The sequence below is a fragment of the Acanthopagrus latus genome, chromosome 20, assembly GCF_904848185.1.
Source record: "Acanthopagrus latus isolate v.2019 chromosome 20, fAcaLat1.1, whole genome shotgun sequence".
NCBI classification, from domain to species: Eukaryota; Metazoa; Chordata; class Actinopteri; order Spariformes; family Sparidae; genus Acanthopagrus; species Acanthopagrus latus.
Genome location: NC_051058.1, coordinates 14,668,897 through 14,687,690, shown reverse-complemented (window position 1 = coordinate 14,687,690; position 18,794 = coordinate 14,668,897). Strand labels below are relative to the sequence as shown.

At 42.3% G+C, this 18,794-nt stretch overlaps 1 protein-coding gene across 2 annotated transcripts; it reads left to right on the top strand.

Annotated features, from left to right (window-relative positions):
- Window positions 1-5,043: 5,043 nt before the first annotated feature.
- On the top strand, window positions 5,044-12,513 carry LOC119010459 (C1q-related factor-like). 2 transcript variants are annotated; one of them, XM_037082624.1, is made up of 3 exons: window positions 5,044-5,726; window positions 6,963-7,881; window positions 11,448-12,513. In XM_037082624.1, the coding sequence occupies exons 2-3, from the start codon at window positions 7,249-7,251 to the stop codon at window positions 11,625-11,627; spliced, it is 813 nt and encodes a 270-aa protein (XP_036938519.1). In that variant the 5' UTR covers window positions 5,044-5,726; window positions 6,963-7,248; the 3' UTR covers window positions 11,628-12,513. The 2 variants fall into 2 exon arrangements, with proteins under 2 accessions (XP_036938519.1, XP_036938518.1); XM_037082623.1 differs by having other exon boundaries at window positions 6,919-7,881.
- The last annotated feature ends 6,281 nt before the right edge of the window (window positions 12,514-18,794 follow it).

The window sequence follows — 18,794 nt, the reverse complement described above, 5'->3', positions numbered from 1 at the left end:
TCCCGCTTCGACACAGGCGAGTTTGCTATAGAGATCCGAGTGCTCCCGAAATTACGTAATAGATTCTCATGCCCTAAAAAGGGAAATATGTGTCTACTGTTTGTGAGGAGTAAATTCCAGCCGCTGTACATTCACCAGCCAGACACGCTTTTGGCACCTCCAGCACAGGACAGATATGAGACAGACGTCCCTGAAAACTAATTCTAGAACAGGACATTCCTCATAAACTTCACACTGATCCTTCCATAAAAGAGGATAATGAAATTTCCTCTCAGAGCTATTTTTGTCATCTGCTCATTAAAGGCTAATCTGTTAGCTTCCACGTAAATATAATGGCCTTTAAAAAAATAAAATGAGGAGGAGGTCCCAAGAGGATGTTTCGAAATAAAAGACTGGATTCCTTTCTCACTTATTATAGGCGACACCAACAACCCACCCACACTTGTTTACAAACTCAGGAGGACAGCGCCTTGTCAAAAGTGTCCTCCAGCATTTTCCCCATCCCATCCCCCTCCCAACCTCACACACTGAAACAACAATATTTGAGGATTGAAAAAAAAAAAAAAAAAAGACTGCCAAGCAAATCAGCTAAGGAATTCCCACAGAATCCCAGGAGGGCCCGCAAGGCAGCGGCCTGTTTCCTAAAAAGGAAGAGTCTAAAGAGAAAGAATCAAGGAAGTTACTCTTGTTTGAACTCTTGTGTAAACATACAAGGGGCCGAAATGCTTTCCTTTTCATATATACTGCGGTTACTATACCGAATGCCAACAAAAGCTAACCTCAGTGGGGAGATCAGGATTCCTACATTGCCATGATTTTGCTGTTTGGCTACGAGTTATCCATCACAGACACCTCATTTTGTTAACCTAACTATTTCATTAAGTAAACATAGCTACTGCAGAGCACAGGATGTGGATGTAGTTTTTTTTGCATATGCCCTATTTATTCCTTGATAGTAAAAAAAAAAAACAGTAGACACTAGCACCATGACATCTCCCAGAGGTCGAACAAATGCACTGTCCGCCCTGAGTCCATCCTGAATATAGACATCAACGACGGCCTGCTGTTCCCTCAGCACTCCAGTTACTGACAAGGCCGTCCTGTGTGTCCATGCTGGAATGTGAGCAGGGCTGCTCAAGATGGGTGGTCTGCACCTTCCCCACACAATGTAGGGCTGATAATACATATCCCTGCTGCTGCGAGAAAGGTGGGAAAGTGCACTCACACAGTAATGCAAGCAGATTATGTTCTGAGCGGCATAAATCTCAAGTGAGACACACCGAGACAGACAATTGTGTTTTTTGGTTGTTTTCATCAAAACACATCTCAACCAAACGAGTTGTAACTCTATCTGACAAGTGGCTGACAAAACTTTATATAGGTTCTTCATTGGAGACCAGTTATTAGTGCTTGGTTTTGTTTTCTCTTCCTTTCTTTGTTGAGTGAGGAGCAGATGCCATCCTCTGGTTGAAAGAAGTAAATGCAGTCAGTGAAACAGGAACAAGTCACTATTATGCTGTATGTGAGGGAAACATATTGTTCTCATTCATCTAATCTCTGCAAATGAATTACCACCTGCAGGAAGTTGGGAGGGATTTCAGCTAAAAGAGTAAATTAGCACAGATTCACAGTGGCCCGAATAGCCGTTGCGCTGGTTTCTCTGACTTGAAATGTCCATGCGTTCAAGAGAGTTTCACTCCTGGCCAAACTCCAGTCAGTGATGTTGCAGCAGGTGTATTTCCTTTTTTAGCACAGGTGGAGGATGCATGCGGTCAAAAATACATCATCTCTGAAAGAAAAGAAAGTTCGTGCACAATGTGGTAATAACACTGAGAAGTGATTGGATGGTTTAATGCACTGGTGCTCAAATTGGGGTCTAGTGGTCCCTGGGGAGGTTGAGGTTCTGTATACTTTAAATTTTGCGCTCTGGATGGTTATGAGCAACAGAGTCAAAGTTCAAAGCACAATATAACTAAGTAGTACATCCAAATGTGTTTATACTGCATGCAACAGTACATACATTATTAGGACAGCTGCAGTGTGTTTATGCTTTAATGTTAGTGTTTAACTGGTGAAAGAGACCATGGGACTAATTTCATGGTTTGTACTTTTTAAAATCCAGCTGCCTTTTTACTGTAGAGAGAAAACTGTTGCTACCATGGGACCTGCCTGACTTTTCCTCTCGTGTCACCGGCAGGTCACTTATCCAGTGTCATATCTCACCATCCGTTCGATGGAGGGGGCGCAAAATTTTGAAAAGACATTCATGCTTCCTGGTCAATCCCAAGGAACCTAAAAAAGAAGGAAGAGTTATTACGTCACAGAATCTCAATCTGGGGCCGGACTGTGGTGACAGCTGTATTGAAGTTTATGGGCAGCCACTCAGCGTCACTTGCATGGCTCTGCAAGTTTCTTTTTTTACTTTGACAACATCTCGACCCTCTTGTCATTATCATTTAATGTTGTTGGACAACACTTCTGCGGTCACGATTTCACACATGCATCAACTTAGTTCCTTGTAGGCCTTCTGCTGTCTTGACTTTTCATATTGTCAGTGTGTTTGGCTCGCTGTATCACTCTGGATCTATTCAAAAGAGTGAAAGCGAGGGAATGCATGTGCTGTGTGGGTAGATCACATATTCTGTAATATGTTAAAAGGCCACATGGGGGCAATAAAAGTCTTTAAATACAGCAAAGCCTGGGCGCAGCACTTTATAGAGAGGACTGGCATACATACACTTTCAGAAATGTGTGTATGTTTGTAACTGTACAGATGATAAAGTGAGCATGTGTCTTATTTACTCCTTGTTTTTACTTATGTTGGGCTGTAGGCAGGTGCTTCCACTGTAAGACCTGGTTTCATTAGTCCGCCATCACGCTTGTGTTTTTGTTTGGTTTGGTGTGTTATATGTGATACACATGGTCAGCGTTGTATATACATTTTTATATGTGGAATATTTGTGATGGTAAAGATTAAAGACCCTTTCCACCCTCTCTGATTCAGAGTATATTGTCATCAGCAGGAGATTCTCAGCAAGAAAACACTGCTGGAGGTGTCTGACTCAGTACCATTGTCATGTCCTGTGACAGCAGCAGCATCAGAAATGGAGAGGAATCACAAAACTGCCCTCTGCTCAGACTACTCTCATGAACATCTAACATCGCTGGATGATTCCGACATTTTCAGTCATACAGTAGCCACGTGTAGGGGACTGACTTCAGTGTGACTTGCTTTGTTTTGTGGTATCATATGTTGGTTTATTTGTGGGAGAGTAGATCATCTGAGAGAAAATGTGTAGACATTTTATTGTGTATACGTGACAGAACACATTTTGAGGCTATAGGGATCCTTTTGAAAATGGGTGCGCTAAATATTTACATAGATGGATTTAGGACACCTTTGGACATCTGTGTCTTATAGACTTGACCCATTTTCTTGTGTATATGCTGAAGCAATCAACGCCAGAAATGTTTTCCTCTGTGTCAGGGATTACATAGATTGTATGCACTTTGTCAGCTCATGGTGATCTTGATTTGATGAGCTGTTGTGTTGTTGCGTCCATGTGATTGTGGACACACACACACACCTCCAGCACAGCTGTAGGTGGGTTGTCATGTAATCGTGAACTGCACTAGGAGATTAACATGCTTTACCTTATAAGCACAGGCATCATGTTCAATGCTTCACTGAGGCTACACCATCCCTTTATGGGATCAAGATGCCATTGGCATCTTTTAATACACATTTTCTTGTGTTTCGGGGTTACATATTAAGTATCCGTGGAAATGTGGCACTTTAAAGAAATATTCTGTGGGCCTTTGTGCACAAACGCCATTTGTAAAGAGGTTAAATTTAAATAAGTCAACTAACAAAATACATTTGGTGCAATTTTTACAATAGCAGCTAGGTTGTTAACAACTCATGTGCATAAGTGTTTAGTGTACAAATGCATGACTATTTAGTCATTATATATATTCACATGACCCATCTGTCATGGAATTATTAAGACACATTAATGTACTACAAATCAGATCAGTTGAATGCTAAAAACTCTTGACTGAACAGACTGCTGGCAATGGTTGCTTCAAGCAGGGCAAGCTCTGCCAACACACTGAGTTTGGTGAAAGTGAGTTTATTAAGCCAACTCCTTGGGAACGGATTTAATCAGTTAATACTGGATATGTACTGATTGGATGCTGAGTGTTTGCGCTTTGATATCTTCATTTGCCCACAAACTAAACAAAAAAACTAAATATCTTATGCGCACTGGATACAGAAGCCAACACCAGCTATTATGTTATGCACTGCACGTGTTTAGCATGAGACCATACTACAATAAAACATCTCCAACCAATATAAAGAAGAAAAAAATCTAAACAATGTGGACCCAGCAGTCCACCCGGCTTTTACTCATCAGCCAGTGAATGCAGATGTGCTAATGTGATAACTGGAATCACAAAAAATCATGACTTGGAACTGAACACCTCTTCATATTTAACGTAATGACATAGCAATTAATAAGCCCTACATGACTTCCAGTCCTTGTATGTACGCCAGTGAGTGCAACTGATAAACAGCTGAACAGGTGCTCTGCGGTTTAGGTGTAATTATGATGAATATCACGGAAAACTGAACCGTAATCCATTGATTTTGAGCTGTATTTGTTTAACACTTACACGAAAATTAAAGCAAATGTTTGCGTCTACCTGTCTTGTGCGTGGCAAATCGGTGTTGAATTTCTAACGAAGCCAATATTTCAGAGAAAACACAAAACGTGATTAGACTGTGTCCAAGACACAATAATGTTTGCATCCAAAGAGCCAAAACAATGTGAGGTAAAAGTTTTAAACAGAGCCAACAGGACAGAAAACTGCCAAAATAAAGGCAGCAATCCAACATATGTGCTCAACTAAAACAATACAATTATACCCAAAGTGCTTACAAGGGTCATAATGAACATAGCATAACATATAAACACCAAAAAATATGAAACTATAAAATGGCAGTGTTAATATGAACAAACATGACAGCAGCATGAGAACAGAAATGATCAACCAGCAGATGCTACATTAGTCGCACACAACCCAAAAACAGGTAAACCTGACAGCTGCTAAAAAACCTAGCAGCTTTAGACAACCACATGACATGCTAACTGCAGGGCACACAAACCGAGTACCTCCACGTTAGCATAAACAAAAAATAGCCTGTGGTCTAAAGCAGTGGACGCTGGGATATCAGAGGAAAAGTCTCCAGAGAGGAAAATATTTCTTCCACAGATTCTTCCTGAAATGACATGTTAGCTTGGCTTGCTAACAGAATGCTACAAGGGCAACTGTGGTAGCCTAGCAACAAGTATGGTAGAGTTAGCAATAGCAGTAGCTGTTAAATGTGCTAACAAAGAGTTTAAAAAAACCCCAAAGAAACTGTAATATTGTTTAAATCAGAAAATTATCACAGTAGATATTGGAAAATGTTATCAAATTAGCCGACTGTTAAAGGCTAAGTGTTAATAGGTGACAAAGCCCTAATAATCCTTTTAGGATGCTTATGAAAAATTATTAGAAAGTATAAAGACCAATTAAGTGTTAAAATAGCAGAGAATGTTCTACAAAAACGTACATAGTGTATAGCCTACAATTGAGCACGTGTTTGAAAAAATGCACACAATAATTATTTACCAAATTCAAATGGAACTTGACCGAGCCATTTGGAAGAGAGAGTGAAGGTAAGTTCTCCCTGAATAATATTTTGCCTGTATGTCCTTATTGATCTGTGTTTTATTAGACCATCTGCCATTGTGGCTAAGTGTCTGCATATTCTAATAGGAGCTTTTCACAGCTGACATTGTGACATGTTATGGCAGCAAAATTATATATTTATATACATATATTTATAGCAGCTGCAATCTGTGTGCCAGTTTGAGGGACCTCCTGTGAAGTCAGGCTTACCGTTATGGCTTACTGTGACATTTTAAATCTTGGATCATATTATTATGTTGACTTTTTGGGTAATTTCAACATTTGATTTGAAAGTAAAATCCTTGTGCACAAATGTGAGGTATTTTCTGACAATTTTACAGACACCGTGAGGAAATAAATTCCTAACCATAGCATATATTTTTAATTAGAAATTAGAAACACTTATTTTGACACTTGCACACACTGAAGGCAAAAAAATATTTTCATCACTATGTAAACACTTTTTTTTTTTACTCAATTGCAATGTTGTTTTAAAGCATTTAATTACATGACTAACATGAATTAAATGACACATTTTATGACACATTTTATTCAGAGGTTAAGCATTCGGTTCAGATGTGGTGTGAGATTGGTTGCAATCAATTTCATTGCCAGACCGCTTGTTTCACTTAATGTCCGATCTAGCGATGATGCTATGGCCTCAGCTTTTCTAAAATCCTTTCACAACCACTTAGAATTATAACACCAATGTTGTGATATAACCAAATTTTTGAACTGCCACTTTAAAAGTTTGCCAATTTTGTGAAGGTCGCGGCTCATCTGACCACACGTCTTGAATCACTCCAGTGCAAGAGCACCTACTATTACATGTAAGCTAATAACACAAAAATCTGCAGATTCTAACTTTGATAAATCACTGTCTCACAAACTACTTATGAATTACCATAATATATCATGTTACAGCCATGTCTACACCTGACTGCTGAATATTCGGTCCCTCAATGTGTTCTTCTTGTACTGAAAGTAAAATATTTCATCGCACAAAATCGATGCCAACTGCTAAATATTATTGAAAAATGTGCTGCATACGGTCCCTCGCTTTTCACATCTGCCAGCAGGAAAGTGCCCTCCTCAGCCCTGACTCAGATGACTAGTGAGTGTATGTTGTTCTCACTCTCTCCTCCCCTCGCTTCTTTTCCTTTTTTTCTCTCTCTCAAGCTGTCTTACTCTCTCTCCCTCCTCCTCTCTCTCTCTCCACTCAGCTCACTCTCTCGATCCCTCTCTCTCTCCTTTTGATCACTTCGGGTCCCTTGCTCCACTCCCTCTCCCTCACTCCTACACTGCTCTGTCACTCACTCACGCTCTCGTACCAGCTCTCCCTGGGCACCATCTCCACCATCGGAGGTCCTCAGTGTGCCTGCGTTTTGCCAGGTGGACGCACTCCCCGCAGTCACCATTTCCACCCCGGAGAGTTCCACGGTGGCTGCGCAGCCCCTTCCCCGGCTGAGCATCGGGCGGAAGACCCTGGTGGCAGCTGCTGTGGGGGTCATGCTGGTCCTGGTGCTGGTGGTCCTCATCCCTGTGCTGGTGAGCTCCGTCGGCACAGGCGGTGCAGATGACAGCGCGGGCCACTTCGAGATGCTGGGCACCTGCCGGATGGTTTGTGACCCCTTTCCCAGCACGGGCACGGCGGGCACAGGTGCGCAGACGGGAACAGATACATCAACCCCAGGCCTTCAGGTGGACAACGATGCCGATCTGAGTGACCACAGCATCGGCCCACCGCTGCCTACTTACAGCGCTCATGGCCCACAAGGCAAGCCGGGGCGTCCGGGCAAGCCTGGACCCCCAGGACCACCTGGAGAGCCGGGTCCACCAGGACCCAAGGGACCACCGGGAGATGGTGTTGACATTGTACGGACTGGGATTCTAGGAGCAGTGAGCACAACCACCTACAACACCACACCTCGAGTGGCATTTTACGCAGGACTACGAAACCCCCAAGAAGGTTACGATATTCTACGATTCGATGACGTGGTGACTAACATTGGTGGCAACTACGAGGGCGCTACAGGCAAGTTCACCTGTAAGATCCCTGGCACCTACTTTTTCATCTACAACGTGCTGATGAGGGGAGGAGACGGCACCAGCATGTGGGCTGACCTGATCAAGAATGGTCTGGTGGGTAACACTTAAAACGTATCGCAACACTTAATGATTTACTTTCAACTTTAACAAATGGAAAAAAGATCAGACTACTAGAGAATTATCTGTTCCCTGACATAATGAGTCCCTTAAATTGTGCACTGGGATGAAGCCACATCAAAAATGCTCAGAGAATAGTGTAACCAGTGTGCTGGCAGTCTAAAATGAGTAGTCATGCATTCATGTGGAGAGTGATTTTTGGTCTGTCTTGGTCTGGTGTTATAGACCAGCATAATGACAATTCACAGTGGCATGCTGCCAGATCGTGTATCTGTGCATATTACACGTCCAATGATGTACACGTTGAAGAGAGTGGAAGGAGTGGAGCGCTATCTCAACTCTGCACACATCAAAACACAGCCCGGGGTAGTGGCTAGTTCAAAGCTGGTGCCCTTTGAAATACAACAAACTTCATGGAGCCATGATGTGCGAGTGTGCGCTATCAGACTGCCTGTCAGGCCCAGGCGTTTCACTATCAAATCATGATATTGGCTGTGTTCATGGATCATTTTGTAATGTCTTTGAAGCCCCAGGTGAAGACACTGATCAAACACCATGCAAATCTGAGCCTTAACATTTTCCCTCAAACATCTCAGCCTAGGCTGCAACAGGCTTCACAGGGAGTGGACACAATAACACACGCACCTGTACATTATAATGCAATCCAGTGCAATTCCGTAACTATAAAGCTTTCATAGAACTGAAGGTTCAACTCTGAGGACATAGCTTTCTCATGTTTAACTAGGCTGCGCTCCACTTGACGTGAACTTTTAAATCATTTCAAAACACACCGCACTAAACATGTTTTATATTCATGATGATTAAAATTGTTCTGTAAGGATTTTGTATAATGAAACAAAATGCAGTGCAATCAAAAAGACCACATCATTTCCACGTCTCCACAAAACTATTGTAAAGTTAAAAATGTAGTATTCAGTGCAAGACTATCATATCAATTGTATTAGATTGCACCCTGTGTGTATTCATGTCACACCCCCACCCTATGTGTAATGTCACTGGAAGCTTGAAGCAGGGATATGCACAGACATTTTAAGGGTCAGTGGCCAAATTAAAAAAGGGCACCCACTCCCATCCACACTGCTCATCCTGCATGTTGGTACATTACATTATATCAAATAGGAAGTCCAAACTCAAACATACATAACTGAATTAAATGGGCAGTGAATATGATAGAAAGGTAATATCACTGAGTAAGACCACACATATCTGTTTCCTTTTAACTTAAACAAAAGTAAAAGAGATGAATATACTTAACACTATACTGAGAGACAGCGTTGAGCTAGATATTTTAATCATGGTGATTCACCTGTTGGCGCACCAGTTCTTTGTCAAGACTTCTTCAAGCTGCCTCCCCCGGCTCTTCACCTCTCTGCCTCTGTCTGCTCTCCTTCGAGGGCAACGACGCTGCGAGCGGCACTCGTGTACCAAGTTTCATATACTGAGCTGCATTCGCCCAAGTCGCAAAAACGCATCTATCATGGCTGTTTATGAGCGCCAAGATATCTAATGAAACATGATGAGACCATTAATAAATTGCTTCCTTAGCGTGGGCTTGAAAATTCTCTGAAGAATTTAAAGCATCACTGAAAATGTTGCCAAATCCAACACTTTAACAGGTTCATGCCCACAGTTATGTCGTTTAACACAAATACAAATACAGCGTCTGTGTGGTTGATGAGGGCCAATTACAGACAAAACAGTCACGTTAACTTGAACTTCAGCCAAACAGAAATTGATTTGTGTTTTCTTTTACAAATGAAGAACAAAAGGAAGGCCTACGGGGAAAATGTTCATACTTACAACAATAAACATGACACCTGACAGTATTTGGAACAATTGATGGACACAAAGATAGAAGCAAGTTGCTGTCGCTCAACCTCTCTTTAACAGACCCCGTAGCCTCTTGACATACATTCCTGTACTCCATTGGCACTAATTAGAACTCTGTGTTCCTATTTTGGTTCCAACTCATCTTCAGAGCCTTTTCGCCACAATCTGAACGAAGCAGGGATTGCGCGTTTATGGTGAAGATGCAGCGTATCAGCCAACCTGGCAACCCAGAGCATTATACATGAGCAAAAAAAGCTTAGAGGGGATATGTCCCTCAGTGGGTTCGCTGCTTTTAACACCCCTCAAGTGATAAGTAATTACCCCATCTTGACACGGTGACACTTATATTAGGGAAAACATGGCATTTTCACTGCTCCACCCAGAAAAAAAGTTGGATGTACCGTAAGAGCGGAAACACAAGGCAAAAAAAAAAAAAAAAAAAAGGATAGTATATGTGCTTCCATCCTTCCTCAGAGGCAGACTGACTCAAGCCTGACCCTTTCGGTTGAGTCATGAGGGAAAAATAAGATATTCACCACAGGGGAACACGCTTTACGCCGACTCTCAGATTCCCTCCACACGTCTTGCAAATGTTCTTTTCTGTAAATAAGGTCTTTTTGGTCAAGTCACACGAAAGTCATTCAGTGCTTGTGTGCGTCAAGTTAAGCATTTGTTTCAGTCGTGTCTTTTTAATACCAATGGTAATACTTTTTTTTTTTTTTATTCATTTGAATTTTATTTAACAGGGGTGATGCAATGTATCATATCTACAAGACAGAGCATGAAACTGATGTGTTGCACAAAATTCAAAAAGCTAAAAATGTATTGGCACAGCAGTGGTTAGCTTTTAGCTGGTACTTCACTAGAACCTTAGCTGTAAAGTATTTTATATGATGTATCAGATATGTTTGATTTCAGCTGGTAATGTGTTCCAGCGTTGACAGTTCGATAAGACTTTTCAGAATCGGGTTCATTACGTAAGTGTTCACATATGACGAATTTGCCTCGGAAAAACAGAAAATGTTAGGTCAAAGTTTATTACAAATAAGAATAACAAATAAGCGTACATTTAGCAAAATAACTGTAGAATTAGGAGTAGAATAGAAACTGAAAACTTTAGAACAGTCCAATCAACAAATTCAATAATGATCATTGTTTAAATATTTCAAGATTACTTGAGCATCATTATGCAACACAAGACTGTCTAATAAAAGTTATGTTCTAACTTTCTAACGTTGCAATGAAGTCACAAAAAGAAACTATTCGTGGTGAAGTGTCGAGGATGAGTTAAGAAGTCTCACAGCTTGAGGAAACGAAAGCTGCTCCGTAATCCGGTGGTCCGACAGCGGATACTTCTGTATCTCTTGCCAGACGGCAGCAGGGTGAACAGGTGTGATCCTTTGGCAGACAGCTCACCTCACCGCTATCACACTGACGCTCGGTAGATGTGTACCTGTGATGCTCTGGGTGGGTTTCATCGCCCGCTGCAGAGCCTTCCTGTCCTAAGTCATCCACAAATCATGCCAAACATCACAGGAAGGTGATTAAAAAAAAAAAAAAGGACCTTGGAAAAGTTAACTGTTTTAAGAATCTTTGTGCGGTTATAAGTAACCTCGATCTTTGCCTCAGCATTCTAGTTAACATCTCCTCACATCCTCTCTGCTTCTCTGTGTGTGCGTGTCATATTCCAGGTCAGGGCGAGCGCCATCGCCCAAGACCAGGACCAGAGTTATGACTACGCCAGCAACAGTGTCATCCTTCATTTGGATGCGGGCGATGAGGTTTTCATAAAGCTGGACGGAGGCAAGGCTCACGGGGGCAACAGCAACAAGTACAGCACCTTCTCAGGGTTCATCCTCTATGCCGACTGAAGACTGGGACAGGGACGTGGGCGCCGAGGTGAAAGGTCACGGCCGGAGGACATTCACTTCCTGACTTTCACTTGCCTCTCGCAGTAAGGTTGGCGTTGCCCACGGCCACCGATCCGCAGTCAGATTGTTTTAACAGATGTGTGAGGTCGGCGTCTACACAGCGATTAAGGCTGTGGATCTGTGGCTGTCGGTAACCGTCTACCTCCTCATCCATACGTTTCCATTGTATACAGGGTGCCTATGCTGCTATTCTGACGGACGCGGGCGACATAGCGGTGACAGTCACTGCCATGTGTCACGCTGAGGTGCATTAACAGTCCTGACAGTGAGGAAGCATCGCCATCATTTTCGAGCTGTCATTTCAAATACAAGTCCAGGGGGATCCAACGGTGGTGGCGACTGGCGGTGTTTTTGTAAATGTGCTGTTTAGATTGATGTTTTCTCTCTCATGCTGTTTGTATGATAACATGTTGTGCTCCGACGACTGAGGAGATAATTATATTCCGTCCCATGACGCGCTAATTTGTCAAATATCGGACGCCGTGACGAGATTCCACTCGTATTGAACGCCGGTGTCACAAAGTGTTTCGCGTCTCGGTGTGATGAATTGGAAAATTACGTCATAACAGTCCATTATATATATCGTTCGTGTATAAACTGTACATTTGATATTGAATCTTGATGTCTGAACACAAATTAGTGTACATAAAACCGCGTTGTGTGTCTGTTCAAGAATATAGCTGTCGACAGATAGTTGTGATGGTTATTGTGCTGATTTGTAAAGATGAATTTATTTGATTCATGCATGCAACACCTGTTGAAAATGTTCTGTATGTGTCCATGAATGCTAAAGAGAAATACATTGATTTTAAATGATGTTTAAATAGCTCGATGTGGGCTTTTCTTTCTCCTGTCCATGACTATTGATTAAAAATGTATTTTTATTTTTATTTTTTTGCATTACATGGTTAATGTCCCTCACCTGACCCATTTATTGATCTCAATCAGCCATTCTCATCTCTCATTTTTCGGACGAAAACCAGCGTTTAGAGGTGCAAATGTTAACACACAAGAGGAGCGGCGCCAGATCAGAGCCAGGCAATCAATGCAGGGGTGATCATTTGGCGGGAAGGGGAGAGGAAATCACAGCTGTGTTAAATGCCAAATGAAGCGGGAGATGATTGTGTTTCACAATCACAGCGCAGAAGCATTTTTTACCCCCACCCCCACCCCTCCCACCCCCGGAATGGGTGTAGAGACGCTGAGATGCAGCGGGAGAAAGTCAGGGGACGGGTGTTAGAACGCATCATGACAAAGCTTAGATCAGCGCTGGAAAGTAATCCGGGCAAATTAGGCTCCGCTGTGACAGCGACACCAGTGTCAGAGACAAGAAAAATAGCTTCCAGGGCCGAACTGTAAAAACCAATATATTTTTTTATGTTTCCTTAAGAGCTCACTTTGATATTGTGAAATTCTTTGGACATAATTCGCCTTTGACACGAGCTTCTCAGGGTCCAAATCTGTCTTGTATATAGTTTGAAAGACGGAGTTAAGAGTAACTATAAACAAAAAGTTTTGACAGTGTGAAGAAATGGCAGTCATCAAAATACACATTTTATTCCTCCACTGAAGCTAATAAAACTGAATGTCAGCCCAATGTGACTTCTCAAAAATGCCAGGCGGAGCTCATTAAATCCAGCAGTTTGGTGTGAGCTGTAAATTGCTGAAATGCAGTTGATTAAAATGAAGGGGAGGTAAAAAAGACTGGATTTTTTTTTTTTTTTTTTTTTGCCACACTGTGCAAGTGTTAGAGCATCCTGTCGTCTGTTTGAACTGCTCGATGCGGGAAAATGCCAGGAAGCCCTCTGGTCCGAACTTAAGCTTGTCTCAAGACAGTGGAATTCCTCCAGACACAATTAAGACTGAGGGTCCGTGCCTAAGCAGAGGTCACCCGAGCCACGGGGGCAGCTGAGCACTAGCACGGCCTGTTTTCTCCTTGCAGGGTGTATGAGCACATCGTCAAATTAGAGACTTCATGTCACAATGTCAAAGACAAACGCCCCCCGGGTCGGCGAGGAAACAGCTTTCACTGCTGCAACAACTGGAACTGAATGTTGCCCCGGGAGTGTGCAACATCTGTACTTTTCCTTAAATCCCCGGGGAGGAAGACACAAATTCATTCTTATATATATATATATATAAAAACGCTGGAGGATTCCGCCAGAAGTTCGACAGCGGAGTGAAGAGAGTGAAACTGAAGTGCACCTGAATTCGTTCGTAAGGCAGCCTTTTTTTTTCTTTTTTTTTTCTTTTTTTTACATAACATCTTTAATCGGCCATCAAACAACACTAAACATCACCTCACAACAGATTCAACGGATTCCCCTGTTTAGCCATCCATCCCTTCTTTCATGAGCCATTTATTGAGGTCAGAGTCACACTGGCAGCAGGGGTAACCCGAAATGATCTGCACAGAAACACACATTACACAATAGGCACGCACCGTCTTCGCCTCATCCTGCAAAACTGGGTGATCCCCCCGCTCCGGCTATTGTGCTCGCGTAAAAGTGACACAAACCTCTCCTTGGGGGTGTGTGTGTGTGTGTGTGTGTGTGTGCGCGGTGTTGATGGGGACAACATACCCAACAGGACACTCCGGGGGCCGGTGTTTTTTAATTTGCGATGAAACTACATCTGGACTGTGCAACGCTTGAACCTTTGACTCCACATTTCATCTCATCTTCTCCCTGACTTTAAGCAGGTCCGGGGTTTTGGAGATAAGTATTCCTGTGAGAAGCGCTGTAAGCTGCTTTTTTGTTGACGTAAGCTGCGGCTCTTGGACGGTCGGCTGTGGGGATATTTTGAGATTTTCTACTGTACCTCTTTTCATCACGTCTAAGTAGAGGGATTTTGAAAGATTATGCCTCTACTGCGGACTTGTTTTTAATTTAGGTAATCTCCAGCGTGTTGCACACGTAACTGAAGGAAATTTTGATTCATTCACTCACTCACACCCGCCCACTCCCTATCAGTAAACCGAGATGGCTTCAGCTTGACATTTGCAGGGGCCAATTGGTGAGGCGTGAGACTTATCAGGCAACTGCAGAGTGTGTGTGTGTGTGTGTGTGTGCGTGTTTGGGTCAGTGTACGGGTCAGCATGCACGCGTGTTCCTGCATGTGTCTTGAGTCCAAACAAGACAGGAGAACACCAGGCTCGCAGAGAGTAGCTCCTCTGAAATGTCTGAAGTGACGTTAATGAGCCCTTGGTGTTGTTATCTTCAGCGTCCCCACTTAACTCACCAGGGGAGATCCAAATTAGAGATAGATGCTGCAATCGTCGAACCAAATTGGGCTTCGTGCTCATGCACATTTCCTCCCACAAATTGCACAGCCACCTTCCTGCACTCACATGCACACATGGTTTAACCGGTGAGAGCCTGCACTTAAGACGTTGCGTTGGTTTTAACCTCCTACGGCACGAACAGCGAGCACACGCCTGCTCGAGCACAAAACACGAGAGCGGCCGTGCTTTGCTAACACGCTCACAATGATAATGTTAACGCGCTGGTGCAGGGACAACGTTCTGGTTTTGGCATTATTAATGGAGCATCAGGCCCATTAGTGCAACTGACTAGAAAGCCGGAAAGTGGGTCTGAGACTGGGCCCGTTTACAGGAAAACAACAAAAAGCAAAAAACACTGGAGGAGATACTGGTGGACAACACAGGGTGGCATCACGGGGGAACACAGAAGAACAAGGAGGAAGGTGGAACAAACTGACAAGGACATGGGGGAGAGCAAACACTGCATACGCACACACATTATTGAGGCGATCGGGGTACAGGCGGAGTGAGGAGGGAAAAGGACCGGTGAGAGAAGGAACGGAAAAACAGTGGAAAAACACACTGGAGGAACTGAAAAGCGAGATATGAAACATGAGGGGCACAATTTCAACATAAAAAACAGGAAATAAGATGACATAAAGAAAAAACACTGGGATTACAACATACATACATTTACATACATTTCATCAAAAATGTACTTCGGCAAAGGTCATTTTCTGGCAAAAAGGTACTTAAGCATGAAGAGCACAGGCCTCGTCAACTACCAGATCAGATGTTCAGGTTTTTTCTGGTTATCGGAATGCTTGAAGATAAAATAAATTGATTCAAAATTTCTTCATTTGCCTCTGATGTAAAGTAACTACTAACTAAAGTTACCAAATACGTGTAGTGGAGTAAAAAGTACGATACCTGCCTCTAAAAGGCGAAGGAAGAGAATAATAAGTGAAGAACAAGCGCCTCAGACTCAGAAAGGGTAACTTCTTCCACGTGCATTCTTTTCCGGTCCGATATTTGTCAAGATACTTCACTCGAGCCCAAATGTCATCCTGCTCGTGGCGCTGCAAAAAGTCAAGGGGTTATCAAAGTCACTGTGATTGCACAAAATTTATTGGGAATCCATCAAGAAGTTTTTGAGATGTTTCTGTCGGACAGACCAGCGGACTGACACTGCTGTCCCTGTAGCCCGTGGCTAAAAAATCCTTGTCTCTTCGACACTGTCTGCCTGTCAATAACCACTGACAGTGAACAAAGATGTTCCAGCTGCTCTGCCATCCTCTGCAGACCTGTTGTCTCAGGGTCACCACAAGCCTGTGTGCATATCATGTGTATAGTGGCTGAACTCCTCCTCCAGGTTACGATCTGAAATACAGCATTCTACTGGCACCGTGCTGACATTTTTGATGACTGTAATATCAAGAAAAATCACGTTAATAATAGTTTATAGTCAATAAAGTCAAGATAAAAGTCATAATTATTAGATTAAAAATGTAAAAAAAAAAATAAGAAAAAATAAAATGTATGAGAAATTTAAAGAAATTGTGAGATATATATTAGATATATAGGGAAATACATGAAATTATGAGATTGTGAGAAAAAAATCACAAGTATAAGATAATAAATCTTAAATATGAGATAAAAAATTGAGATTTTAAGATTAAAGGTCATCATGAAGACATAAAAAAAATTAAATCATAAGGTACATAAATGTTTACCACATAATTATGGCTTACCATGGGGATACATTTTTCAATCAAAACTAAGATTTTATCATCAACAGTCCTTTCATGCCTGGATACGGAGGTGTTCTGTTCACATGGAAACTTGGTTTAGAATATGTCCTCAAAATCTCTATGAATACGATAAAAGGTATGATTACAGAGGAGGAGCAGGGAGTCTTTGTAAGACCTTAAATCCTGCTTGCATTGTGAAAGGGACAATGCTTTCATCGCTTTCTGCTGCTTCCTCATCAATTTTTTCTCAGCTTTGTGGCAGAATTGTAGGAAAAGCCAGAGGGGCGGTGCAGTCGTGATCAGCAGTGCAGTGTTTTTTGTTTATTTTTTAGGTGTAAGTCATACTGCTAATGCTTCAAATTTGATATGATTCACCAGACAGTTACACAACGTGCAAATGTTTGACCCTGTGTAGGCCGACTTTTTTGCATTTTCTGGGAAATAATTTATTTCTATTTTCAACTTTGAACAAAAAAAAAAAATGACGACAAGACAGCTCCCTAACTCTCCCATCCCCATCAACATTCAAATGATCAAGAATATAAAGAATTTCAAGAAAATCAATACAAGATAAAATATAAAAAATTAAAGATAACATGAGAGTCTTTTCATTCCATTACAACTAATGTAATAGCTCTACATCAAGTCATACATTGTGTATACTTCGATAAACAACAGATGCCAGACGGTGGAACTGAAATGCTAAAGAGGTTGGTGTGTTTACTGGGGGGACTACTAATCATAATCTGCTGTATCGGCACAGCGACAGGTTGTTTTTACAAGCAAGGGCATAATCAAGTTTTTGCTAGGCTCCAACTGTTAACGTAGTCTTTGTCATATTCTGGTACTGATTACTTAACCAACGAAGGCAACCAATCACAGGCAGAGCAGGGCAGGACTTTCAAGAAAAGCAGCGGGATCTGCAATAATGAGTGTCGAGCGGAAATTAAAAAGTCGATTACCAGAGAAATATTGTTTGAAATAAAATGTCAGTCAGGTTTATCAAGTCAACAGCAGGTTATCACTTTAGTTTTCGAATCAAGTTACATTACATTTGACCACTTGAAAATATGTGCATTTGTGTCAATCAATTTCTGCTACTTTCACCGCCTGATGAATGATGTTTTCTGTGTTGTGAATGATGAATGATGAACGTAATAACAACATTGTCGTCGTACCACAACGTTTTTAATCAAATCGCTTGATAACTTATCAATCCCATTTTTATTCCACAGGCACTTTCACCACCTCCATTTTTATCATTTAATTCTTGTTACTTCAGCCCGTCGTATCCATATTAAACAGAGTGGTTCTTGGGGAATGTATTAAAAATATAGATTTTGTCTCACTTTGTTGATTACAGCGATGTTGTTGAGTAAAAAGATTGAAGCAAAGAAGAACAAAGCTTGGAATAATTTTGGACTTCAACTGCTGGGAGTACAGCAACATACTCATTTAAACTAATTACAATGTAGGAGCTGTTCCTCAAACTAATGGCTGCGCTACAACAGTCTATGATCTAGGAAAGACACACATGAACAAAATGATAGCATCTTGGATTATAGTAAATCATGTGTGCGTGGGCGCATTATCCCGTGTCCTAGCACTCCTCGGGAGAACATGACAACATGCATTGCCCACTTTTATCCCCGTCGTCGTGCTTGATCTGGGGACTGTCCAGTGTGTCGGTGACTCAATACCATCGTCCTTGTTCCCTCATGGCCCTGACTGAGCCGGGGCTAACACGTAGGGACAGGTTGAGTCATGTGGCCGGGGACGCTCTGCTGGCGTGTTGCCTGTCTCTTCACCTCACCGCAGTCTCATGGATGCAGCCTGACAACGGGCTACGCTACGGTGCTGCTCCGAGTGCCCCTTCCTCAGCGTGACACCAGAAGCCAGAGTTCAAGAGCACTACAGTGGTTGCAGTCGCCCGGGCCAGTGTCTTCTAACCGTTCGGTGTCGAGCCGCATCTGTGACCTGTTGTGCTGAGTGGGAGTGGGCACACCAGTGGCTGTGTGGGTTTCCTCCATCGCTGTTTCTTTTGTCAGCTTGTGCTTTATCAAAAGTGATCAGAACCTTCATCAACATTTTGTC